Source organism: Centrocercus urophasianus, unplaced genomic scaffold, assembly GCF_019232065.1.
Source record: "Centrocercus urophasianus isolate 14NV4802_14NV808 unplaced genomic scaffold, USGS_Curo_1.0 seq_11, whole genome shotgun sequence".
Classification (NCBI taxonomy): Eukaryota; Metazoa; Chordata; class Aves; order Galliformes; family Phasianidae; genus Centrocercus; species Centrocercus urophasianus.
In genome coordinates this window covers 76,276,923-76,297,903 of record NW_024884253.1, presented here as the reverse complement: position 1 = coordinate 76,297,903, position 20,981 = coordinate 76,276,923, and the positions used below count along the sequence as shown (strand labels likewise).

Genomic DNA, 20,981 nt, shown 5'->3' with positions numbered 1-20,981 from the left:
GAAGGTCAGAAGATAAATTTTTGTAGCTTCTAAGGGAAGTTGTAGCAGAAATGTTAAAAATGATCTGAGCCCTTTGTCTTAATCAGAAATAGCAGATAAAACATGCAAAATGTGCTGAATGCAATCTCTGAAACTGGAGCTAGGATATTAGAGGAAAGAGTTAATACAAACAAATGAAAATAGTCTTTAAGTAGTTTAAATTCATTATAAAGAAGCACCACTTTGGTGCTGTCTGTAGCAAGTGCTTCCTGCACTGTGTAAAGTGGTAAATGGTGGTTCCTTCTGTTCAGGAGCAGTGAAAAGGCAATTGCTCACTGAAAATGGAAGACTTTTTTTTTTTTTTCAAATTGAAGTGTGTCTAAAACTACACATCCCAAAACCTCAGCTTGTTCACTTTTACCTCTTAGATATGCTCTGGAAAGACAAAGTTCAAAGTTAATGAGGAATCAATCAGTAGCAACTTGCACCCATTTGAGAAGTACCTATTCTCATACAAATTTTGCAAGATGCGTGGTTCTCCTCCTTAAAAATCTCAATAATGGGCTTGTGTCAAAAAGATGAATACAGAAAGAGGAGCTAGTAGCTCTGGCCTGCATTTCTATAGCAGAATTATCATATATTATATAAGGTATCTTCCGTACTACCTAAGATTCTGACTGGCAAGCAGAATTATGGCTTATGAAACATGAATGTTAATGATGTTCAGTTGAAGGGGAAAAGAAAGCTAGGTGGCACTGTGGATTAAAATATCATTTTTCACCTTTCAATGCCCAGAGGCTTTTGGTATTACCACCTGTTGAAATTCATAAAGGAATAAGTCAGATGTTTACTGGATTGTATCTACCAGAGTTCCCATTCTCTCATCCTCTTCCTGTAGGAGCATAAAGTCCCGTTCTCTTGAATGCCCCCTTGGCATTTCTGAAAGCAAAGCCTGCAGGGGCTAACTAATAGCAAGAAACATGGCATGTTTTAACATCCGTCTGATATCAGATGTTTTTTGTCACACTCTTAGCCTTCCTTATGAACCCCTTCCTAAATCTAACTAGTAACATGCTTTGCTCTGGATTCCCTTGAAACTTTGGTTGGGTAATTCCTGGCTTTCTCACAGTATTGCAGTGTTTGCCTCTTGTAAACAAAGTGTTCTAATTTTATCTTTAAAGTCTATGTCTGAGCTGAAACTATGGAGAACAGCTTTAATGTTCCCTCAAATCCAGGTGCTATGTAGTAGCATTGTAATTGAGCTCCAGTGACTAGCACTTATACTCTTGGGTATTTATAACCATCTATTTGACTCTTTTACATGTTCTGCAGAAGCTGGAACTGGATCGATTTATGCTTTATGCTCACGGTCCAGACCTTTGCAGGGAATCGGATCTCCGCCATGCCATGGCCAACTGCTTTGAAGCCCTAATAGGTAAAGCACATGTTTCTGTGTATGCAAGTAGCTCTGTTTTGTTGTGTCTGCATAGCATGTAGGTCTGTCCTGAGTAGTGCTTGTAACAGTAAAGCCTAAATTTGTCATCTCTTCTCATTTCTTGTGCATATACCATGTGTGTAACACTACGAACGTGCAGTATTATAAAGGAGAATCTCATCTTCAGTGCTCTGCTTCCCACATACAGAATATGCACTCATTTCATGATGTTGTGGTGTGGCATTTCCAGCTGTCGCTGCAGGACTCCACCACTCATGCACCACTGAGGACTGGCATGTGCAGTTTTCTGGGAGGAAGCAGTTTGTCCACCATCACCTGTCAGGATGGAATCTTACTGCTTCCATTAGTATTTGCACAGACCTGCAAGCAGGGAGTCCTGCTTCAGCCCTGACATTTAATCTGCAGTTTGCTTTCAGAATACAGCAGTCCACCATTTCCTCTGTGCCCTGATCACCTGTGGGTTAAGCGTGACATTTGTCCAGTAATTGTTTTGGTTTTTTGTCTTTCCGTTTTCAATTTTTCTTACATACAAAAAAGCATGGCAATATGTCATTAAGCTACTAAAACCCACTAGCTGAGGATGAAGGGGAATTGGGTCAAATTTGATGCTGGTCAGGAGGATGTTGATCAGTGACTGTCTGTGATAAATTTACATGGGAGAAGTCAGGGGTGCCTGAACACAGTTACTGAAATCAGGAAAAAGAAAGGGAGAAATCTGCTTATGTCCACACAAGTTCTATTTTAAGTAGCTTTTTTTAATAAATGCATTCAATTGTATGAAACAACTCAAACTTGACTATGAGTATGATTTATTTTCATATTCGTACAGATGTACTGTATGTGATACTAACTATGGTAAAGGCTTAACTATGTTCTAGGTCTTTACATTCTATCCAGGCTCTCAAAGCTTTTTGTTCTGCTTTGAAAAAAAGATCACAGCAGGCTTAGATGGCAAGTTTTGTGTGTTCTGCCTTGGGCCAAATTGTATTTCATCTTATCAAGAAGTGAGAGTTGTCGTTTTAACTCTTTTGCTTTCTGTGGGGTGCTTTGATCTTTAATTTAAAAATAAAAAATGGAAAAAAGAATAAACAACATAATAAAAAAAACCACAGAAAATGAGGTCTAGATATGTATCTTTGGCTTCATTTATATCCTTCAGTCTGTTTGGGACATGGTAAGGAGGACTATTGGACAAGCATTGAGATTCTATGAGAATTCTATGAGAGGATAGGCTTGCTGTTTAACATCCAATATGAAATCGTTCATGAAGCCGGTTGAGCAGTAAGTTTTTGTCAGGATCATAGCAAAAATCTGGCCACCTTGCAAAAGGACTATAAAAATGGACATGGGGCTTGAATCACCTACTTAAAAACCCTTCTAGAAGTCTGATAGTTTTTCCTTGTGATGAAAATTGTAAGCAAAAATGTAAGTAGACTGTCTAGGGCCTGCTTGAAATTCAGTGGTTTCATAAAGTGCCTTAGGTAAGACGCTCTTATAAACTCCCAAGCCATGCTCCAGAGTCTAAAGAAAGTGGCTGACCTACTGAGAGCATTAAAAAGGAGGGAAGGGGTGGAAGCACAGTAATACAGTGTTCTCACTTTGTGGGAACAGTGACTCTGTTGCTGTGCTTCACATAGCTGTATATTTCCTTTGCTTTTAAGCAGGTGTGCTTGCAAGGACTAGGTAGAGATTTTCTGAAGCCCTTCTGTAAAATATAATCAGAGGACCAAGTGTTGTTACTAAATTTTAAAAGCTCTTGTGCAGATACAGAGTGCATGTGATACACACAAAAGGCGTTATTTGCTAGCACAAGTCACACAGTTTGTTATAAACATGCCACTGGAGGGATAGCAAGGACTGAATATGCAGTAAATATTTATATCTGCAAGTAGTCTCTAAAAATTGCGAGAGATGCTGTTTCCATTTCAGATAATGTATTGTGATACTGGGGAGGCACTGAAATTTGGAATACTCCTGACATGTTTATATGTAGAATATAACGTTGAAAGTGCAGAGCAAATAAAAACTATTTGCTGCATATTGAAATGTATTTAATGCCTGTCACTGTCTACACGTACGGTATAGATAGCTGGAAAAGTGCAGGCTACTTCTAGAAATAGATTGCTTCTGGCCTAATTTGCTTAAACTTTGCTCTTTGGATGTATCTTTTTCTCTCAAAGACTTAACTGTGTCAGCTTTTTCTGTGCGTTTTACAGCCATTGATTTATGCTGGTGTCTAATATGTTTCAGATTTCTCGAAAAATTGGATATTCTGTTTTGATTATTACCACAGCATGCTATTACAAAATGTTTGTGGTTAGTATTTTCTAGGTACTAAGTGTGTTATTGGACTTTAACATATTGATCTCCTTATATAGGAGCAGTTTATCTGGAGGGTAGTCTTGAAGAAGCCAAACAATTATTTGGACGTTTGCTCTTCAATGACAAGGTATTTATGTATTTTTATGACTCTGCTTTCATTAAAAAAAATAAATAAATTATCTGGGAATCACGAATGAAGAAGACAGCTGGGATTTAATTCCTAGAAATTAAATTTAATATAGCATATTTATGACAGCAAGTTGTATTGGTACAGGCACAGAAATTCATGGTGTTCCCTCAGGGATGCTGTGTGTTGGTTGGCTTAGAGAGGGAAGGGTGTGTGGTGTGGGAAACCTGCAGGCTTCCATGCAGTGCTGCTCTGACAAGTGTTTGGTGCTGTGGATCCATTCGGACAGCATAGTTTGGAGAAAGGATGCACATGTTGAGTAATTGTTCTGTTTCATAAGTTAAGGGAATCTTACAATCCCCAATAGTTTTAGGTGTATCTTTGAAAAAGGTATTCTGGAATAGGTTAAACACCCTGTTAGTCAGATTCTTTCTTGTACGTTTTGTCTTCGGTCACTTTTAGTTGGAATTTTCCCCATATGACTAAGGGAAATAACCTGTACATTCTGCTGGGACAATACATGAGGCAGTAATTAGGGGATTAATTACACCATCTTTTCCATCTTGAAAATCTGAAATAACAAACTGTAGTTGAAATTTTGAAGCCTGCTGTCACTTAGTGTTTACAGGCACTTAGAAGCAAGTAACGAAGGAAACCTGTATGAAAGACAAGAGCGAAGAGGGTTTTGTCTTCTTTAATTCCCACTTCAGGTTAAATCAACCTTGCTTCTAAAGAATGCAAATAAAGTTAAACCTCATGCCTGAAAAATTATTTCTTTTTTTTTATTATTTCCTTTAACCACTTTCTATTTGGCTCAAGGATTCTTCCTCCTCTTTGACACAAGCTAATTGGGAGAACTACAGGCAGTTTGAACAGCAAATACACGATTTTAAAAATTAGTTTGCCAGCACTATTGAATTTGCAATAAGCAGTGTCAGCATCTGAAATAGTTCAGTATTTCAAGTAATGACATTTTATTTAGTGCTGTGGAATTTGTTAAATGACTCCCTTGAGCATTAAAGGCATCTCTCAATGTTTGCAGGACCTGCGGGATGTATGGCTTAATTATCCACTACACCCACTCCAAGTAAGTGTATTCCTTTCTTTAATAAATTTCATAGCTCTGTTCTATTTTCAGGGATGCTTCTCCATAGGTTTTCAGCATAGTGACGTCTCAGAAAATTTTCTAAAAAGTGACCAGAGTAGTGTATGTATTTGCCTTTGTGATCTTTTTGGATAAGGAACAATCTCTGCCTTTCTTTGGGTTAATCATCCACCTTTCCTTGGCTCACGTTTGATATATAACTGCACTTCTCATATGATAAATCTGGTGAGATGTAACATCTTGGCATCTGCCTGTTCATCTTCTGCAAGCTGGTGGAAGGGTACAAAAACAGTCTGTGTATGTATTTTGTTAACCTGAAGTTAAGACCAAACTTTACCAAAAGAAAGGCACAATATTTAGAAGTCTCAAGATTGTAGTGCTGGATTTTTTTTGTTGTTCATTGTTTCTATGATTTTAATACCTGTAATTTCAAAGGTATCTGAAAGCTGATGTATCTTCCATGCATTTATGAAGTGCTCAAGCAGTTTGCTTACAAGGCCAGAAGCTGGGACAACTCTTTCTCACTCTGTGCCCCCTGTGTGAATTCTGGATGAGAACTAAAGCAAGTCACAGAACCTCTCTGCACTGTGGCTCCCCATCTTCACATTTTCCAAGCGTGCAGGGGTGCCACCAGAATATCTGTATTCACACTGTGATCCAGTCAGTAAGGTTTTCAGGATCACACAGACATCTAAGAGTGTTTCTTTTGTCCAAACAAATCTCTGATGTTTTTTGCAGTCAGTTTGAGTCCTTTGAAACATTTTTTGTAAGCACACTCCTCAGCAGGACGCTTTGAGTCCTTCATCTGAAGAATTGCATATAGCTATATGGTTATTGCTGTAGTTACACAGATTAGATTAGTAGTAACAAATCTTTTGCAGCAAATCAGTGCACTTGCTGAAGCATTTTAAAATCAACTCTATGCTGGGTATAAGACAAAACTAAACAGAAAAGAGTGTTAGTGAGAAGATAAACTCCCAAGAACACAGCACCAGCAATGCTAAATGATGACACCGGTTCCCAACAAAACTTTTATTATTCTGAATTTCTTTGTTTTTTTGTTTTATCTTCTTTGCCTCAGTTTTCATGAGGAAGGCTTAGATGCTTTTTTAGAGATTGGATATAGCATATGCAGCTTGTCATTTCTTACTCCTGCCTTCTGAATGATGAAAGCATATTTTCTTCCATGTCCCAGAAGCCATTCCTAGTTCTCTGTGTGTCGGGAAGTGATATGTAGTCTCCTCAGGCTGGCCTTTGAATAGAGCTATCCTGAAAAATTCTTGAAGTGTCTATTACAATATGGCAAATAAGATTCAAATTAAATAATAGTAATTCCAGATGAGATATATAGGACTGTAGGCCTGTAACCTTATCTTGATGAAGCAGTCAAATCAGTGGAAACTATGATTAGGAAAATAGTAAGTAAAACAGAAGCAACAACAAAATAGTGAGTTGGTCATTCGTTAGGCAGATTTAAAGGAATGGCTGAAACATAAGAAACGGGTGGATTACAATGACCACATCATACAAGGAATGGAGATCAGCATCAGATTTCCCCAGGTATCTTTGTTGAAATACAAGCAGTTCCCATCCACGCTTTAGGGACAAGGAGGAGTGGTGAGGTTGCAGTTGGTTAACAGTACCAAATTATTCAGGGTAGCAGGGATGTCGTGTGGCTGATGAATTGCAGCCTGACAGTAGGATACAAAAGTCAGTAGCTGTTCTATGAAAAAGAGGATGAAATTCTGCATAGCCTATGAAAAACAGAGTAGAAGTTCAGTGGTGTTTAAATAAAAAAGCAAACTGAATGTTATCAATTAATTCAAAAGGGACAGAGAACAGACCAAAAAAAACCTAACACCACTTCAAAGAAGTGGTGATAACAGTGTGGCTTGTGTACACTTGGGTATTATCAGGTGTTCTGCTTCACATTTTGAGAAAAGACTATAGTGGAAATGTAAAACATAAAAGATGCTGGGAAGAAAGAACTAGTGAGGCAGCAAAGGTATCCTAAAAAGGATCAAAGGTATGGATGAGCTTCTCTTTGAAAAAAGCAAGTTAAGATTGTGATCTTCAAGCTGGGGAAAGAGATGATGGGAAGGGAGGGCCTGGAAGAGACATATCCAAAACATGAGTAGATGAGCAGTTAGCCATTTGCTCACTGCCTGTTTCAGTACAGGCAGCAGTAGTTCAAAATTGAGTAAGCTGGTTTTTTAGGAAAAAGTAGTGGATCTGGAACATGTTGCTGAACATTTCTGGGAATGCCAAAAGCTTTCATGTGGCAATGATCAAGCTTGTGAAAGAGATTTGCACAAACTACTGTGGATAACTAAGTATGCTTAACATAAAACTTGGCAGTCCTTTGCAGTTGATAGTTGGAGAATTAGATAGTTATCAGGAAAGTCCTTAATATGCTTGCACACTTATTACAAGCATCCTCATCAGAGTGCCTTCTCCTTTAAGGCACTGGTATACAAGACAAATGCCTAGGGTGGCTGGAGGAAATGCCTAAGTAACTTACCAGTCCTGGGAAGTTATTTAACAATGTCACACATCAGGGACATCAGACAAGAAAACGATAAGAACAGTTAGTGACCTAAAGTGATCATTTTAATTTTCTTGTTTTTGTGATTTTTATATACTTTATTTTTAATACTAAAGTGAGAGAAATAGATTTGTTTTTTCTTGTCTTGCTTCATTGTCACACTATGAGGTAAGACTATATAAGCAATATCTTATAAATACCTCAAGTGTTGCTTTAAAAAAAAAAACGCACACACAACAAATGACAAAACCAGCAAGCAAAAAAATCTCAAGCAAGTTCATCAGACTTGGCAATTTCTTTTAGTGCTAATTATGAATGATAGTAACCCAGAGAAAACTGGGTTTTCTCAGTTAAGCTATAACTGAGAAAATGCGTTGTTCACTGTGTTCTTTGACCTTGTTTTACAGAAGATTTGTTTTTCTTTTGAAAAATTCTTGAAATACTTTGAAATATCTTGAAGTACCAGTTTGTCATTACTTGCTTTTCATCTTATTTACAGCTGCAGGAGTCTAATACTGACAGGCAACTCATTGAGACCTCTCCAGTTCTTCAAAAGCTTACAGAGTTTGAGGAGGCAATTGGAGTCATCTTTACTCATGTTCGACTTCTAGCTCGTGCATTCACTTTGAGGACAGTAGGCTTTAACCACCTGACTCTGTGAGTGTGTGGCAAGGGCCCTCTTAGAGCTCAGTGCCTCTACTGTTAGTAGACCAAATTGCTTTATTTATTGACAAACTCTAGATGATCTGTCTGTTCTCCAGAAGAGAAAGAATAGAAATGTTCACCAGCTTTCTGTGGCTCAGTATCCTGTCTCTGATAATAATCAGTAGTGGAAAATTTGGGAATTCTAAGGGTGTTAAGAGAACAATCCTGATGTGTCTTCTGAGCTTCCTGGACTGTTGACTTTGGGACATTATTCCTGACACTGTATCAGAACATGCTTGAAGTTACACTTGGTCAGAGGCAAAAAGTAAAGTCATGCTTTTTGGGATAACTACAGCCCTTTATTATATTGTGTGTACAGCTCATAATGTGCAGCAGGCTTTGGGTGTCTGACTAGAGCTGCTAGACCCTGTTGTAAAGAAAACAGTCGTACCAGCAGATACCTAGTCCAAGCTCTCACATGGGTTTAAATGCTGATCCTTCTTTTTCTTGTGAAGGCACAGACCCTTTTTCTCTACTGAAGTCATTGCATTGGTTGCTTTGCATTTGCATGCATTGATTTGCTTACTTATAAGAAGTTACAGTTAGAGACTTCATCCCATCACAAACCTGATGTCAGTGGCTGTCCTAGACTGTAATCTAATAACTGTGTTTATCTATAGCTACCCTGATTTGCTGTCCAACTCAAAGTCAGTGTAACAGCAGTTTCTGTTGTGTTTGCATCTCATCAGCGTTAACACTGGAAATTTGTCTTAAACGTGTTTAAAAATAAGTAAGGCTTGCTTTCATATCTTTCTTTATTTTAATTTGTATATGCATGCTGCTTTTGTTTTTTCCTCCCTGAGTACTTATTGATTTTGCTGCATTGATGTCTCATTTTTCAGAGGCCACAATCAGAGGATGGAATTCCTGGGTGACTCCATAATGCAGTTGGTAGCCACAGAGTACTTATTCATACATTTCCCCGATCATCATGAAGGGCACTTAACGGTGAGACTGCCATCAATCATGCTCTCTGGGAAAGCAAGTGTGGGATGGAGTCTGAAATTATGGAAGTGGCAAGTGAATTATTCTAGATTTGATTAATAAAAGAAGCCCCAGCAACCACTGTTCTTAATAAAACTTGGTTAATTTTAAGTCGTGAGTTGTGCAGTGAGTAGGAAATGGTGATTTATGAGCTCAGCGCAATAATTTCTGTTGTCTGTGCAATCAATAATTTTAAGGATGTCAGTTATAAAATTGAGAAATATGACTAGGTTGTATTTAAAGACGTGTTTAAAACCATTTATTTAAATACGCTCGTTATGAACAGAATTTTTTTCATTTTCCATTGAACCTGTAACAAGGTAGCAGGGTTACCTTTCCAGACAAGAAATTCTTACTATCTGTTTTACTATGTTTTACCTATTGCTTTTAATCTGTATCCCCCATAGTAACTTTGGAATTCGGTTTTAGTATTACAATAATATACACTACTGTAAATGTAGGGTTGTAAGATAGGTTGCTTTTTCTCCTGATTAACTGAATCCTTTAGTACTGCAGCTCATATTGAGTACTATGAGAAGATGATGCTCTCCTTAGTCTTTCTAACTTTCTCTTATTGATGCATGTATTGTGGATATAAGTCAAGTTCTCTAGTTAAAATTAGGGAGTAACATTTTAGATGTCTTTGCTAGCGTAAGTGGTTTTCTGAAGTCAAGAAAAGGAAAGAAACAGAAAGTGTGTGTGCTCTCATTTTCATTTTTCCTTACCATTTCTTAACTTTCATTTACATTTGTATGAGTTGTTCTGCACCGTTTCGGAGAAGGATTTGATTAAGCCTGATCTTTTGATGTAAAAATTAAAAGGGAAAGAGGCTTGTCATTAATTTTTCACAGAGGAAACAAAAACATAAGGCAGAAATCCAGATTTTCTGTTTTTTTTTTTTTCCTTTGTAGGTGACTTTTAAGAATGTAGGCATCAGTGTTGTTATAGTAAGATAAATCTTTCAAGAATTGCTTGGCAGGAAGGACATAGTGTTGCTGTTAATGGGAGTAAATACTCGAACAGCAATCAGAATGTCTCTGTGTTGCTTAATTTAATGATAAGTGAATTGGCAAGTAGAACAAGCTGTACATTGCCCAAGATTTAGGGGAAACTACAAAGAGTAGAATGAATGCTGAAAGTACATAACAGTACAGAGAGGTAGGCAGTGCCTAGAACAGAAATTTAATTTTGTGGATTCTTACAGTAGAAAAGAAAATAGTCTTTTGAAAGTCTTTTAAGACTTAAGACAAATGAAGTGAGGCTTGTGAAGTAAGAGCACACAAATTATGTGGGACCTGAAGAGAAACAGCAAACATGAGGTTCCTTCCTCCAGGAGAGATTTGAAGTAATGAAACATCAGATGGATGTAGTGTAGGAAACAGTGTCAGTAAAGGATGGGAAGATACTGCTTGATTGGCTATGCAGTGTCTTTCTGATGTGCAGTGATAACTTGTGATGAAAAATCGAAGTTAATTGTATATAAGAAAAAGGGGATTGTAATCTTACGTGTGTATTTTGAGACAACTAAATGATCTTTAAAAAGAAAAAAATCTGTTGAGTGTTAGAAGCTACTTCAGCACTGTGCTGCAGTCATGGGTGGTAGTGCAACTGGCTCTTGTCATCTCTAATACTCTGTGTAATGTGTATGTGGTTATTTTATGATAGTACTAATCATGGGTTTGGGTTGTGTTGAAGTAAATATTCTGTGAATGCAGCAGAAGAAATCGTGATTCTCTCATTGCATGGAACCAATAATTGTCACTTGATTTTTGGTGCACTTCTTTCTCATAGGTTGTATAGTGTATTTATGATTTGGTTGGGAGGAATATTGATTGTTTGTCTTAAGGATGTGAAAAGGAATGATTTTGGAAAGGAACAAACAGAAGATGAGTTTTAGCACAGGTTAGGAAGAATGATATTAATCCTTTCTGCAGTCTGCCTAGTTTATGAAGATCAGGTTGTGAGTATCTGCTTCATACATCATTGCCAAACAAATTATGAACATACTGTTCTTTATTTATCTGTTGTCAGAGATGAAGTATCAAGTGTAGTGAATAAATCTTTATTTTCATAAGCTCAGTTGACATTCTGGAGCCAGGTAGAATATAACTTGGATCTAATAAGCTGTGCAAATGTGACATGGAAGACAAAGAGGTAAAAATGTTGTATGCAGCTCCAGGACTCTAAATTATATATAAGTGGTGGAAAGGAGAGGTGTGCTTCTCAGAAATCCCCTATTTTTTAAACAACACTATCTTATTTAAAAAAAAAAGAAAAGAAAAAAAAGAAAAAACTCATCTTTATTAGGCATTCAGAAAATTGAATGGAAACCTGAAAGTCAAAAATGCTCCTTTCAGCTATCTGAGATTTTATCTTTGACAGATTTCTGTTTATTTAAGCAATCTGCCTAAAGTCAGAGGTAAGCACTTCAGAGGCTGCTGGAGAATCAGATATCCTGGGCATTGTCACACATTGAAAATGTTAGAGCCTGATCTACATCGAGGATGCATTAGTTCAGCTATGCTGCCTTGAGTAGAACAGTGTAATAGTGCAAATGGGCTATCCAGATAAGCATTTTCTTCTCTGCCCAGATGAATGGAGCATCTTTCTCATCTGCTGGTTCTGAAACTAAACAGTTTTCCTTCAATGTGTGTTTAATTACTGCCCATTTCTTATTTGGTGGATGCTTGGGACTGTGCTACAGCCTCTAGAATATTGTTTGTTTATACTTTGTGTCGGATAAAGTTTATATAACTTTGTGTACTATTTACAGTAGAAAAATACAGAAAGTATAGAACTGATGAAGAGATGATACGTGAATGCAAAGAAACTCCCAAACCAGCATTTTAAATGTAAGACTTGTCTGTAGAAGGCATGCATTTTGAGATAGAAAGAATTAAAATCTGATGAGAAGTGAAGCATAAGGGAAAAATCAGCAGTAGAAAGAATGAGGATTTGGATGTGGAGAAGTGTGTGTGTGTGTCTGTGTGTCTACCTAAATAATTTAGGATGTGCTGAAACAAACTACAATAGACTGGGAAGTGAGAGGCAGCAAGAATAAAAACGAATAATTTCCCCCAGGTCTTGCTACCTTTTATATTTTGGCATTGCTAATTGTTACCATTGGGTGGAATTCTTTCTATTGCAGTTGTTGAGAAGCTCTTTGGTGAACAACAGGACACAGGCCAAAGTGGCAGAAGAGCTGGGAATGCAAGAGTTTGCCATCACTAATGACAAGACAAAAAGACCCGTAGCTCTTCGAACTAAAACTCTGGCTGATCTGTTGGAATGTGAGTCAGTGTGGTTTTTATAACCACACTTATGTAACTTTTATTTTTTTCCTCAGGGCTTATTTAAGAAAGCCATCAGAAAACTTACAAATTACTATTAAAAAGGAATGTTGAGATTTTCTAATCACTTCTGTCTATATCTCTGCTTACCAAATTTTGAAACATCAACCTAAATTTGTGAAGTCTGTATGTGAGCATATGAGGGAAGTGTAACTGCAGATATAAAACTGTAGTCTTAGAAGTGATGACCATGGTAATAACGTTGCCTCGATCGGAAGAATGTCTTAGAAGTTAAAACTTGCCATTGAGTCAAGCTGTTTTAACAGTAGTTTCAGTGTTTGTGATAGGTTCTTGTCACTATTAGAAGATAAAGTAATGCCATCAGCTGTGAGTATTTCTGTGGTTTATTTAACTACATTTTACAAGATCATTCTCTTAGAAGGAAAGCTATGTGGAAATTAAATGCTCCATTTATGAAAGTGTGTGCTAAGTTATTTCCAGACAAAGTGGAAATAGTGATAGATATCGTGCAAAGAAAGTTAATCTGTATTTTGTGTGTTTTGATATATTTTGTGAGCCATTCAAGCTCCTTGGCTTTTTCCAAATCCTCTTAGCAAATGGAAATTGCACACAAACAGTAGTGATTTATATCTAAAACTTCTTTTAATGGTACCTAGTAGTGATTTATTAGTAAGTAGCCATGGTCTGCTGGTTAAAATGTGAGATTAGGAGCTGAGTGTTGTTTCTAACTCCTTAAGTGACTGAGTGGATTTGAGTAAGTCATTTAATCTCTTGGTCAACTTTGTTTTTTCCTGTGTATGCAAGATAATAATCCCCTCATCAGATTGCTGCTGTGAAACCTAATTGAATGTGGCTTTAGAGTACTGAGAGAGATGCTCTTTTCTAAAAGTGCAAGCCATTAACATTCTCCTTGGATGAATGACAGTGCCTGTTTTTTTTTCTCCTTCCCCCCAGCCTTTATTGCTGCCCTGTACATTGATAAAGATTTGGAATATGTTCACACTTTCATGAATGTATGTTTTTTTCCACGACTAAAGGTAAGACCAGTCAGTTTCTTACTTGGCTGTCACTACTGTGTTTTAACACGTTATCATATTTTGGACTCCTATCACATTCTCTCAACTGCAAAAACATTTTTTGTGAACTTCTTATAGGAATTCATTTTAAATCAAGATTGGAATGACCCTAAATCTCAGCTTCAGCAGTGCTGCTTGACTCTCAGGACAGAAGGAAAGGAACCAGATATTCCTCTTTACAAGTAAGAGCCAGTGTCTCACAGATACCAACTCCTTATCAATCTTTATTTTATAAGGAGGAAGGTGATATCAATTATCCTATGTTTTTCCCAAAGCTTAGTTTTACTGTAGTTATCCAAGCCCTCCAGTCTCTGTCTGAAGATAGAAAATGTTGAACTATTGTTTTCCAAGCTTTAGATGACCTAAACCATGACAGAATTAGCAAGTGATTGTAACTTTTACAGGCTCAGGGGAAAAGGTTTTGTGTGATGGACAGATAGAATTATTTCACTGGCATAATTCTTTATTTTTTATTTCTTCAGTGTAAGGAGTTGGAATATTTTATATGGAATGATTACAACAGTGGCTATTTGGATATGAAGACAAATGGGATGGAAGTATCTTGACAGTAATAGTATGAAGTTTCTCTGCATCCCTGCAGAAGCACAACAAATGTTTTGTTACATATTCTGCTTGTGGGCCGCAGAGTCAGATGCGTTTGAAGGGCAGTAATGATCCTGGATATTTTTGGTGTGCAATTTACCCTGTATCTGTCTTCCTGTATAGTAACAGAAGAGCTCAGGGCAATGAATTTTAGCTAGGACACCTCAGTTAGATACCTAAATCTGGATTAGATGGATTTCCCTTCTCTTTCAGTCTTAAAATAGATAATAGCTGCTTTAGTGGCAATAATAAAATTTAAGAATTGTATGCTTTGTTCACATCTACTCAATTATGTAGGAATGTGTGCAGTATTAATCTCCAAAAGAAGAGTTAAAGGCTAAGAAAGTTCAAGATTTTTGCTGTTGGGATTATTTGATCACAAATACATGAAGAATGAAAGTCTGAGTGCATTTGTCACATTTACTGAAGAAAAGTTCTCAATGAATTGTAGCAGTTCGGTTAGTGAGAAACAATACTCTTCAGACATATGATCGTTTCAACACTGTAACTGATGCTTTGCAAGCATCACTTCTCAGTGTCACGGTGTGAGGGCTTACACCTTCATCTTGAGTGAGGGAAATGAATACAAAAGATGCGATTCCTGATTCTTGTAAAACCCACTGAGTATCAAGTACCAAATGTTTGTTTTGTTTTTGCTATGGCAATAAATTGATTTCTGTCTTACAGCTTAGAGCTAGTAATATGCTGTTATCTTCCTATTATCTTGTTAAATTCCTTTTCTTGTGGTTATGTGTTTTGCTGCACTTAGTGCTGCACCCCAGTCAGCCACACTGGGGTGACTTTTATTTGCTCGTGTTTATTGTTACACAGCACACAGAGTACTATAGTTAGATGCTTAAAAAATTGATGTGAAATTGTTGCTTCTTCCAAAAAGAAACAAGGTAATGGACAGAACTCAAGCTGACAGCAGGGAGAGATTTGGGACAGAAGGAAGAGACAGCCGAAGAAGCAAATTCATTGCATGTCTAGGGAATTATCTTTTTCCCCTGTAGGTGGTTGTTGATGCATGTCCTAGACGTTCCTAGTTCAAAAGGAGAGTTTGTTTTGTGGCAGAAACTCAAACTTTACAAAGCTGATGGAAAAATACTGTGACAATTCATGGTGTAGTGAGGTACCTTATCCAGTATGAAGTCTTTGCTAGATGAACAACTCTCTGTGATTAAAATTATAGAGTGCACAATCATATTGGTGTGTTTATTTGCAATTGCACAGATTAATGTAATTTAAGTGATTTTATTCCAAGTGTATTCAGTGTTTCAGCACTTCGTGCATACTATGCATTTTTTCCTACAAGTGAAAGTTTTGTTTTCACGGAGTGCTCCTGACTAAACATTGAAGAATAAGTACATTCGATATGAATGAGATGCATTTTATATAAATTACTTCTCTTTGTTGCACACGCACCATATGGGTGATCTGTGGGTTAATGTAGTTTATAAAGCCATCCTTCAACTCTTGCTCCATGCTATGCATTAGTTCCACTAAATGTATTTACCGGACTGAAAGCTTGGTGATGTATGTGCCGCTGACAGATTCTGCTTTTTAATACTTCCTGCCTGAATAAATCATGTCTCTCATTTCAGGACTCTACAGACAGTGGGACCATCTCATGCCAGAACGTACACAGTAGCTGTTTATTTCAAAGGGGAAAGAATAGGATGTGGTAAAGGCCCAAGGTATAGTGGAAAAAATTAATCCTGTGTTGTTAAAGTTTGTCTGACTGTGACAGTGTCCAAAACGACCCACCGTGATGAAGATAGGGAATAATCTGATTAGCCTTGGAGATTAACGCTATGGGGCATTCCTCTGGTCAGAGTTTCTGCCTCAGGAATACCTGAAGAGCTCAGTGTTTGTATACTTCTGGATCTTAAACTTCATTTTCTGGTGAACTGAAGAACAAGATGGCCAGCAGTAATCTCCCATTTGTGACTCTCAGAGTTGAAACTGCAGAACAGAGTGCTGGAAATAACAACTTTATCTTTGGCCTTACTGCTAGATTATTTTTCAGCTTAGGCTGGCAAAGTTGGGGTGCGAGATTCTTAATTTTCATCAGATGTTATCACATCTAGGAATTTTGGAAAGGCTTCTAAAATTGCAAAGTTTTCAACCACGCACACACAAAATACATCATCTTATTTTGTGCTACCAAAACTGGTAGTGTTTATAAAAATATCTTTGTCTTTCAAGACTTCATACCTCTGATTTTGTTCCTTTTTTCCTCACAGCTCAAAAGCTTCAACAAAGGATAAAGTAGAATATTTTGTTAACGTTATTGATCTAAGTTATAAAATGTTCTATTGGAGCTGTAGTGCTATTGCTCTCATAATTATAGAAAGGGTGATGGATACTCTGGAAATTTCTGGCTAAGGGTTATCCAAAGAGTTTTGTAATAAAACTCTGTCTTGTAATAACTTTATTAAATAGATACTTCAGTTTATTCTGTACAAGTTAAATCATATTTAACATGTTTTTGTTTGGCTTTCACAGTATCCAACAAGCAGAAATGGGAGCTGCAATGGATGCACTTGAAAAATGTAAGATATTTGAGCCACAAACAAAATTGCTTTTAGTTCGGACTTCAGTGTGAGGTGCAGGTTTTATGTGGGAGCAAAATCGAACACAGAATGTACTGAATACTTTCAGCTTCTGGGTAACAGATTTTCTTATTACTACTTGTAAGCAATTTTATAAAAACTTACAGGTATCATTCGTCATTTTAAAGAGAGTTGATATGTTACAGCAAATGTATTTAGATTTTATTTCATCCTTAAAAATGCAGTGGGATAAACCTTGTAAGTCTCACAGTGAGGCCATCTATCTCATGATGTAATTCAGAAGAGGAGGAAAGTTAATTTTAAGTTGCCAATTTGATCATACGTTTTACAGAAGATAGGTTAAAATCCAACAGGCTGGTCCCCATCCAATGTAAGTTGATACTTTTCTGTTAACAACAGCTTATATCAGCTGAAGGTACAGTGATCCTTGCCTGCATCTTTCAAAATTGTGCAAAGGAATGCCAGCATGCGAGCAGTTGCAATGAAATCTGAAGTGAAAGAAGTGAGCACATGCAGACATTTTAGATGAAAACCAGTCACTTGAGTTAAAATGCCAGGTGTGCAGGTGTTGCAAACAAATAGATGACATGTTCTGTGCAGCAAAAGAAGCTCTCTATATAGAAAGGCTAAAGGTTCATTTTTATGATTGATTGAAATATCTGCAGTTTCTCAAATGCCAGAGGTTTTTAATCTATTATGTCTGCGTATGGAAATTGCAGGACTTAAATTTTCAGGAGACAGTGAATCCCTGTCATTCCAGGGATTTCAGACTTTCATATTCACCTGCTAGGCATAGACATCTCACCACCAGTAAATTTGACAAGTAGAAAACACAACTTCTCCAGCAAATAACTGCAGAATCTCCCTGAAGTTTTTTTTGTTTTTTTTCTTGTGAGTGTTGCCTGTCAAAGAGCTGTGAACTTCATCCCCTATTTTAGTGTAAGACTTCTCACTGCTGTTTTCTGAAGTGTGTTTCTGTTTGGGTACCATAGAATAATCTAGGTAGAGGGGACTTCTTGAGGACTCTATTCCATCTATCCCTCATAGCAAGCTCTACTTTGAAGTTTGATCATATTTCTCAGGTCCTTGTACGGTCAAATCTTGAGTCTCTTTAAGAGACAGAGACTCCATAGGCCTTACAGACACCTTTTCTGGTATGAAGATTTATGGAGAGGTTTCAGGTTTTTTGTTTTGTTTTAAGGAATATATATGTAGTTTATTTCAAGTAAACTTCATTTTTGTGTACTTGTTTACACATGGGTTGCTCTGAAGTTAATGCCTCCTACTTATTTCCATGGAAACTACAAAGATCAGAGAAACACTATTTGATAGAGCAAATTCTCAGCTACAAAACACTATTTTTGAGCCACTTACTGCAGTCAGCTATGCATTTTTGCCAGCAATGAACAAGAGCCTGCATGCCATGCTCTTAAACATCAGTGGAGGTGATTCGCTGTCGCCACTACTGAAACACACCACCCACTGCCTCACTGTGCTTAATCTACTGTTTGGTCATAAATTTTTTGCAAGCTTCAATGAATGTCAGTGGTGGCATTGTTTCTTCATGGGAGAAATCAATAATGCACCATTGCTTCGTATGCACTTCCATGTCAAATGGTATTCTGTCCACCTGTCCCTCTGCTGCCATCTATCACATGGCAACAGCATATAACAGAATAGTGGTGGGAAGGTTCAACTTCTACTGCCATATCATCAACATCTGCTTCTGACCTCATGGGCCAACAAAACAAAATAGGAGGCATTACTTTTGGAGCAGTGCTCGTATGTCTGATAGTTGTGATATGTTTATTGCATAAATTTATTTCTCTACATCATAAATGGGTTATAAATGAAACAGGTTGCTACCAAGCTGAATTCTGCAGGTTCTTAAAGAATCACATTACAGGCATAGCACTGAAAATGCAATTTCTGTTTTATGGTGCATATGAGCAACACAATCTCCCAGAACTCCATTAAACAAAGTACTGAAGTTTTAAATACAACAACAATTTAAAAACAATTTACTTTTGTTTAGGTGGTTTTATATTTTAAATAAATATACCCTCCTATACCCAAGTTGTGAATAACTGATGAGTAAACTTTGTATTGCTGTAGTATTACTAAAAAACAAAAACAAAAACAAAAAACAAAACAAAACAAAACAAAAAACCTACAAAAAAAAACAACCCATTTCACTAGCCAGTAAAATGCAGTAGTAGAAAGTCATTCTGCTCTACCACAAACTGCAAATTAGATGGCTTCTGCACTGTGTTCTCGCTTTGAAAAAAAAACAGTGCTGCCTGGGACTCATAAAGAAGAGGGAAACTCTCCTGGGGAAAAGCCCAGCCAGAACCTAGATCTCTCTTGGTGCCTAGGCACTTCTTCCTGAGCAGCCTCAGCTAAATTCTTTTGTGTTCTCTAGCTAGTGAGGAAGACATTTGCCAAGACATTTCCCAGACTTGGTTATGGCTTTAAAGGTCAGTGCAGCAGCCTGTTGCGTTTATCTCAGACACGGCAGCCAGCACTGATCCCAGAGCTCAGCTGCTGTATGCCCCTGGCAGGACTTGCTGCCAATCACAAGCTTCCACCTCTTGCTTTCAGGCTGGCTGGAGATAGAGGTCTAAGCACTACTCTGCAGAACAGATACTGATGAATGTCATCACCCATGTGATGCCGTTTTCTGCCAGGTGTGCACTAAATGGAGAGCAGTTCTGATCAATCACATAAGCTAATTTTACAGCCTTTGTTTTACTCATGTACCTGTGTATCAGCAAGATTTCAAATGTCTGAAATCAGAAGTATCTTCCTCCCTAACTATCTCTCCATCACCTTAGCTGTGTCTAATCTGTTTTAGCCAGTCTTCACCCATCTATGCCCCTAGACTGCACTAAGCCTGTGTACTGGCACACAGCTAAACACTAACTTTTTCAAGAATGGATTTTACTGCAATCTATTCTGCTACACTATTACTTTTCCATTAGGAGCTTTGCCATAATGTGGGGCATCTAGTGGATTCCTCCTGGTCTAAAGTAATAATAAAAGGAACGCCTGTGCAATGCTTGGAAACAGTGGTTTATACTTTTTGGAGTGAGAACAAGGCAAAAAAAGCTTGCAGCCTTGACAGTAGAATCGCATTCATATTTCAAAATTGACCACCTGTTGCTAAGGGAACTGAATGTAAAATCTAAGCAACACCTGGCCATGTTGCTAGAGTAGAGTTTTATATTTTGTTTTTCTGAGAGTATTAGATTTGTCAGTGTTTTGTTGCAGGAGAAATGTGGAAATCATAAAGAAACCAGTCTTATGACAGCGTTTTGTTTCTGTGGATTATTAGAAATGAGTAAAAATTGTAATAATATTATTCATCCCACCTTGATCTCATGAAAGCTTAAAAAAAAAATAATGAAATTTTCCCTGTGTTATCAGTTTGTTTATTAATGTAAAATGTTTTTTCTCGTGTCAGATAACTTTCCCCAGATGGCCCATCAGAAACGGTTCATTGAACGGAAATACAGACAAGAGTTGAAAGAAATGAGGTGGGAAAGAGAGCATCAAGAGAGAGAGACGGATGAGACCGAAGAAGCAAGGAAATAAAAGGAGGGCACGGAAGCAGTGGCATATTTACTTACCTAATAACTCTGACTGTGGCCTATGGAGACCTAACCTAGTTTTTTGCAGATGATGAATGAGGAGCGACTGTTGATATCAAAAAGAAAATCATAATCTCTACTTTGAAGTGTGTATATAGTGTTTCTTTAGTTTGGTTTTAAGTATCAGGTGGTAGGTTTTTTTTTTTTCTTCTGATAAGATTAGTTTTTAAATTTTAATTTTTATGAAAAGTTGTGGGATTATTTTTATTCTTTTTGCTATCTTGTATGAAATAATAAAGTATTAATTTCAAAAGTCTTTAGGAGAAGATGCTGTTTAGCAAGTCTCCTGTGTTGCATTGTTTTGTCAATTATTGCATGAAGTTAATTGTGGAGGAAGGAAGAGGGATGGCATACAGCATCAGCAGAGAAATTAATTATGTACCCAACTCCACTTTTGAAGCTAAATGTAATTTTAGACTCTTCTAAACCACAACTGTAAACTTTTGGTCCTTTTACATAGACTGGTACAGTAATCTAGGCCAAAGAGATGTTTGCTTATGTTTTAAACATTTTGAACTGACCATTCCACACCTTCGCAGTGG

At 37.2% G+C, this 20,981-nt stretch overlaps 1 protein-coding gene across 2 annotated transcripts in view; it reads left to right on the top strand.

The window, feature by feature from the left end:
- DROSHA (drosha ribonuclease III) overlaps positions 1–20,695 on the top strand; it is a 67,389-nt gene extending 46,694 nt beyond the window's left edge. For both annotated transcript variants that reach the window (XM_042839914.1, XM_042839913.1), the window contains 11 exons: positions 1,312–1,414; positions 3,814–3,884; positions 4,927–4,971; positions 8,034–8,191; positions 9,082–9,187; positions 12,372–12,513; positions 13,489–13,571; positions 13,689–13,792; positions 15,818–15,910; positions 16,722–16,768; positions 20,253–20,695. In XM_042839914.1, coding sequence (XP_042695848.1) covers positions 1,312–1,414; positions 3,814–3,884; positions 4,927–4,971; positions 8,034–8,191; positions 9,082–9,187; positions 12,372–12,513; positions 13,489–13,571; positions 13,689–13,792; positions 15,818–15,910; positions 16,722–16,768; positions 20,253–20,383 — 1,083 coding nt within the window. In that variant the 3' untranslated portion in view covers positions 20,384–20,695. The remainder of the gene's footprint in view (positions 1–1,311; positions 1,415–3,813; positions 3,885–4,926; positions 4,972–8,033; positions 8,192–9,081; positions 9,188–12,371; positions 12,514–13,488; positions 13,572–13,688; positions 13,793–15,817; positions 15,911–16,721; positions 16,769–20,252) is intronic.
- Positions 20,696–20,981: the final 286 nt, after the last annotated feature.